At 29.2% G+C, this 6,000-nt stretch overlaps 1 protein-coding gene across 1 annotated transcript in view; it reads right to left on the bottom strand.

Moving 5' to 3' along the window:
- Positions 1–2,681: 2,681 nt before the first annotated feature.
- MDGA2 (MAM domain containing glycosylphosphatidylinositol anchor 2) overlaps positions 2,682–6,000 on the bottom strand; it is a 701,528-nt gene continuing 698,209 nt past the window's right edge. Inside the window, exon 15 of the mRNA XM_074236282.1 lies at positions 2,682–5,698. Within this exon, the coding sequence (XP_074092383.1) occupies positions 5,610–5,698 (89 nt within the window). The 3' untranslated portion in view covers positions 2,682–5,609. The remainder of the gene's footprint in view (positions 5,699–6,000) is intronic.

The following is a 6,000-nucleotide window of genomic DNA, read 5'->3' as shown; positions in this document are numbered from 1 at the left end:
TAAGTAAAAATCATAGAATGGAAGTTTAATGTACCAAGGCTGTGAATACAATGAGCCAAACCTTCTGTTATTTGAGTCAAGGTCACTACTTCTGGTTCCATGTTTGATATAACATTGATCTCTCATAGATATTGGTAGTTTTAAAATATAATTGCTTTTCTAGGGAGGCAATATGGTGTAGTGGAAACAGACTAAAACACCTGGATTCTAATCCCAACTCTGCCACTCTCTAGGTAAGGCAAAAAAATTTCTCAGGCCATATGTATATATATATATATATATATATATATATATATATATATATATATATATACATATATGCATAACGAGATATATATATATATATATATATTATATATATATATATATATATATATATATAAATATCAAACCCTGCTTATATATTTGACATAGTTCTTCTAGGATAAAATGGAATTAATAAATAACATAAATATAAAAACACCTATAAAAATGAATGTCACTCAAATCTACTGAACTTCTTATTTTTTAGCAGTTATTAATAGTAGAAATGTATGCAGAACACTAGCATGGTATTTAACATGATTTCATTTATTGAAAAAATGGAAAAATTACATACATCTATCTGAGACTATTTAACATAGGGGGGAAAATACCCAATGAAAAAGCAAATCAATACTAGAAGCATACATATGTATATAATGTAACCAGAAATCAAATGTAGATATAATTCAGTATAAGAATGATCAAACTTATAACTAAAAAAATTTAGAACATGAGATTGAAGGGAAAAATGTATTTTTCCTATTAAAGAAGCCAGGGCATCAAAGAGATGTGAACTAGATCCAAATTGAAATGAACAAACTGGGAACTATTTCATATGTTTTCCTAACATTTTATGGCAGTTGAAAAACAAATACATTTTAATTGATCTGATGAAAAATTAATTTAACTAAATTTTATACCTTTTCCTACTGAATATTCTTTCCAATAAATTATCTTCCATTTCTACACAATAGTTATTTGACCTCACTTCTTAAAAGCTTTCGATTTCAACTATTTAATTCTGATAATACTCTATTTTGGATCAGAAAAGTAAAAATTGCATCATAGTTTAATAAAATTAAAATTCATACATAATATGGTAGGATGATCCATTATAGAATTTATTGTAGATTCATGGTTTTAAATCCTTTCATTACTCACCCTCTCACTATTTTTCCTATATATTTATTTATGGTTTAGAATTTTTTGTCTCCCCATTCCCATATAATTAGCATTTCCATCTTTCTTAGAAATACTACAGAAATTTATCCCAATGTCACATCTGTTGCTGCAGTTGAATCCTCTCTCATTGAGGGAAGAATCCTCATATTGCATCATAGTTTTTTTCTTATAGGTTGAAATTTTAAGTATTGTGGGCATCATTTTTTAAAACAAGCTATCTGAAAACCCATAAATTTATGACAATCAGAAAGGGAAGACTAAAGGGAGAAAAATGGCAAGAATGAGATGATTCCTATATTTTTATTGTTTTTATAGTAAATTCATTAATTACTAATTGATTTCAGTCATCCAGCAGCACCAGAGTAAACTCTTTGCGATGTGAAATAATTTGAAAGATGAATTTGTTGGACAATTAGGCAATTGTATTTTGGAATTAGCCTGCTCAGGCCTGAAGTGTATGGCACAGCTCACACTATCAAAAGGCACAGTTTAAAAAAAATATGATAATGAAAATATACCTGAAAGAAAATATTTATTACGATAAAAGTGAACATCAGATTTTTATCACCTTCTTCCAAATATTTTGCTATAAAGAATAAGTACATAAAATTTAAACTCTTTTTTAATATCATGTAAATTTCTCAGATCCTTAAATATGATAGTAATTAATTCTATTTATCACATGTTAAACTTTTTTGTTAAAGTATGACAATTATATGTCTTCTGAGATAAAAAATATGTGGTTGTGAAAAATCTAGTACCATTAGATTTTGGATTTTGTTACATTATAACATAGGCATTGAATGATTTATTATACTGATAATATAGAAAACAATCAGTTTGTTTGCAACCTAAAGCCAAGAAAGAATTTATTGTCAATTGAAGGCAATTTAGTGATAAATGGGAAGTAACATATGAATTTTTGCCTACTGTGCTGTTGTGGCATACAATATCTCAAGAAAACTATAAAGAATTTTTTATGAAATGCTATACTACTACTTTTTTGATAAGCTATGCTACTTAATAGTATATTATTCAGCACATGAGAATGACAATATATTTTTAAAAAGTTATAGGGGATAACTATCAAATGGCACAATGAAAGAAATGACAGCTAAATAGATTTTTTTTAAAAAGAAAGAAAATCTGAAACCAAATGTTTAGATTTCAGGGCTAAAGAGAAAGAAATGAGAAAGGAAAAGAGAATAGTGAGAGGCACTACTAGTACAAAGCATAATCAATTAAAATATTGTATGTATGTACATTTACATATACATACAAGATTTACTTTGTTTCCTTTTGATGAACAAAAGCCAAATTAGGTATCATTTCAATTCTGGCAATATTTTTATGATTAATAATATAGCAATATCCAAATTATGTAGCATAGGTATATATATATATATATATATATATATATATATATATATATATATATATATATACACATATTGAAATTACAACTATACGCCCACATTCAGGAAATTCAATGATATGAACTTAGAGATTTCTGCTGAAAACTTTTCACACAAAATAAAATTGTTTCAGACAAAATTTAGATTTATCATATATTATTTCCCACCACCAATGATCATATGAACTTGTTGGTCAATTCAATTATGCCATGTACATTAAAATCTTTCTTTTCTGGAAAAATAAAATTAAACTAAGTTATTAAGAGGGTATATTTAGTTCATTTGCCTGCTGTTTTCTAAGAATTAAAGTTTCTTGTTTTCTGTTTCTATGCTTTTAAAGTAGATGAACTATACTTTGGATTTGAAAGGAGATAATTATTCAGCTTCTAGTCTAGTAAGAAAACAAGAGCCCATTAGACTACCATTTTCTATACCATCATTGTTTTACTGGTATTTTGTTTGGTACCTGTGTGTTTTTTAAAAGAACCACCTCTAGTTTTATAATTTTTGATTGACTTATGAAGCTTTTGTGACAGTTCAAGAATATTTCAACAAGTTTTTTTAACAAGTTATTTAACAAGTAAAATCATTTTTGTTAACTAAAATTAAAGGGAAGGGCCTGGCTAAAAAATAGTCTACTCAAGTCTTATGATTTCTGTCATAAAGCGATTTCTTATAAATGTAATTAACCAAGGAAAACATAAGTCATTAGATTGAGAACAACATCAAAAGGTTGCTTCATTAATATTAGGGATCAATTCAATTGATTTATAAATAGCATTAGTGATATAGAAAGAAAAATTATTTTTATTTCTATTTAGTTAGAGGAGTTGAATGGGTTTTTGTAACATTTCAATTTTTTAACAGTCCAGTTTAGATACTTGTTGAAGATTTAGGATGATTCTCTCCTTAGTCAAATACAAGCATTTATTCAGAATTAAGATGTATTTGATAGATTTAGTAAACAGCATTTTACTAATATGCTATGTATATAGAGAGAACTGACATTTTTCAAAGCATTAAATTTTTTTTCTAGAATTCTTGTTCTTAGACATTAAGGTATATGAAGTGCAAGGATATATCTAATGACAGTAAACCAGTAAAAAATAATCAGTTTATCTTTAGCTTGGTGAATAAGTGAATATACATACAAACACACATACATCTTAACATACCTTACCTGGAAAGAGGCTTTATTGAACATAGCTGTAAAATGATCATTTCAGATGAATTACTTGATTTGCACAAACATTTCTACAGAATTGAAAGAAATATTAAGCCTTGTCATTGTTCTACTACATCTTGTTGTGCTTTTTATATTTATATTTTCAAATGTTAAATCTTAATATGTATATCCCAATTATTTGCATAATCAGTTTTTAACCCTGGGGTATTGTCAATATATATTAATGATAACAATAATAATGATGATGATGATATTCTTCTTTAGACAAAAGTCTTTTTAAATGAAGTTAAAAGCTGAAATAATTTAAGGAAAAAGGTCATCAAGTTTCATAACCAACAAGTATAAGGGAAATTTACATACATAGGAAAACTGGCTGGTTAAAGATAATGATTTGTCCTCAGGTAGCTCAAAATCATTTTTACAGAATTTTTTTGTAAAAGTATTTGTGTGTTGTTTTAAATGTTGGTAAAATAATAAAATACTATTTCACAATCTGCACAGAGTCTGACTAAAGGGCAGAGGCATATTACCTTCAGTAATTAGAATAAAGACAGATTTTTCAGTTCCGGTGTTGCTGTAGAGTTTCTATATACTGTTATCACAAACACTTTCCTTTTCCTTCAACAAACTAGGACTTCTAAAGTTAGGGCCAACTTCCTTTCAAGTGGATATTAATGAAATCATTTTTGTATTTTACCACCCAATACTGTAAATAACAATCTTTTGCTCTGATTGATCCACTTAATAAAGGGGGGTGGGGAGTATTGTTCCCATGTCCAGTATCAGTGGAAGCTATTTTCTAATGGATAATAAGCTGAAAGGCCATGGCTGTCTAGCTGGTTAAATAAATATCTCATCTGAAAGGGCTTACGAAGCAACTTAGGTTCTTCCTTCTCCAGAAGTGGCTTTGTTTTCTTGCTTCTAATTACATTAGCCTCTGTAGTTTGTTTATAAAATAGTTTTACACAAACCACTCTTAGCAGTGCAAGCTTCTGTGTTGAAAAATTTTCAGGCTTGTTTCATTGAAGGCACTTGGTTTCCATGGCAATTTTATAAAAGATAGTGGTTTGGTTTCTTCATTAGAACAGATGACTTAGTTGGGATGTTCAAGTGGCCGCAAGCAAATTCCAATAAGCCTGTGTAATACGTAAGCCCAGGTTTCACATCCTGGATAATAATGCATGCAAAAAGAGACAGCATACAGTTATCTAGCTTAGCCATGGGGGGGGGGGAAAGAGGATGGGGAGAAGATATGAATGTCTTAAAAAGCTCTGAGTTAGGATTATTTTCAAGAAAAAGTAATAGCCAAAGGCAAAAGGGCCTACGTTTATTTAATTCTCTACTAAAAACCTTCTTGAAGGGAAAATAAATGCCAGCTCTTCACATACCCTGTTTACTGTGAGGTTTTTGTTGGCAGGCCATTAGGTTTCCAAGGTAACAAGCAAACTATTCTTTTGAAACAAAACCAGTCATGACTTTGTGCTTTGACAAGGATTTCTTTCTATAGCTCTTTTTTTTTCAGAGTTTAACCAGATGAAACTGTATTCTTATTAGCCAGAAGAGTCCCTGAAGGTAGGTCTCTTCTTTATTCATGTCAAGATCACCTTTCATATGTAGTTTGGAATAAGTTATGCTCCCATGATGTTTTTATCCCCAGTGCTATTTTTTTTTGTTTTATTTTGTTTTGGAGTCTGTAGTCAGTGGAGGAATCTTTGGTAGTTTGTTTTCAAATGTCCATTTACAAAGACTCTTTCTTCATGTCAGTGCTTGGTGAATCTTTTATAGCCTCTGCCAGGATAAGGTCACCTTCGAGGATTTAAGATAGAGATGAGGACGACAGCTGGGAAAAGCCATATATGTACTAAAATGCCAACAGCGCCATCAACTGAATCTAAAGATAAAGAAAATAAATACCAGAACAGAAGAAATAGAATTAGCTTTTCAGAAATATACACAATAAAATTTTAGTGCACTTAGGAAAATGAAAACTGGAACAAGAAAGCCATTTAAACAAAAAAATTGCGTGTATGTGTGTATATGTGCATGTACAGTCTTTAGTTATAAGCATTTTGACATGTCAGAGGATGAAAAAAACGAAAATTATATTATATTTGTATCCCTTTCAAGTAAAACTTTCACATCTACTTCAGTTCAGTAATCTAGACAATTACATATTAACAAAATTTCACAAAA

Source organism: Macrotis lagotis, chromosome 4 (assembly GCF_037893015.1).
Source record: "Macrotis lagotis isolate mMagLag1 chromosome 4, bilby.v1.9.chrom.fasta, whole genome shotgun sequence".
Classification (NCBI taxonomy): Eukaryota; Metazoa; Chordata; class Mammalia; order Peramelemorphia; family Peramelidae; genus Macrotis; species Macrotis lagotis.
The sequence above is the reverse complement of the archived record's forward strand: the minus strand, read 5'-3'. Positions and strand labels throughout refer to the sequence as shown.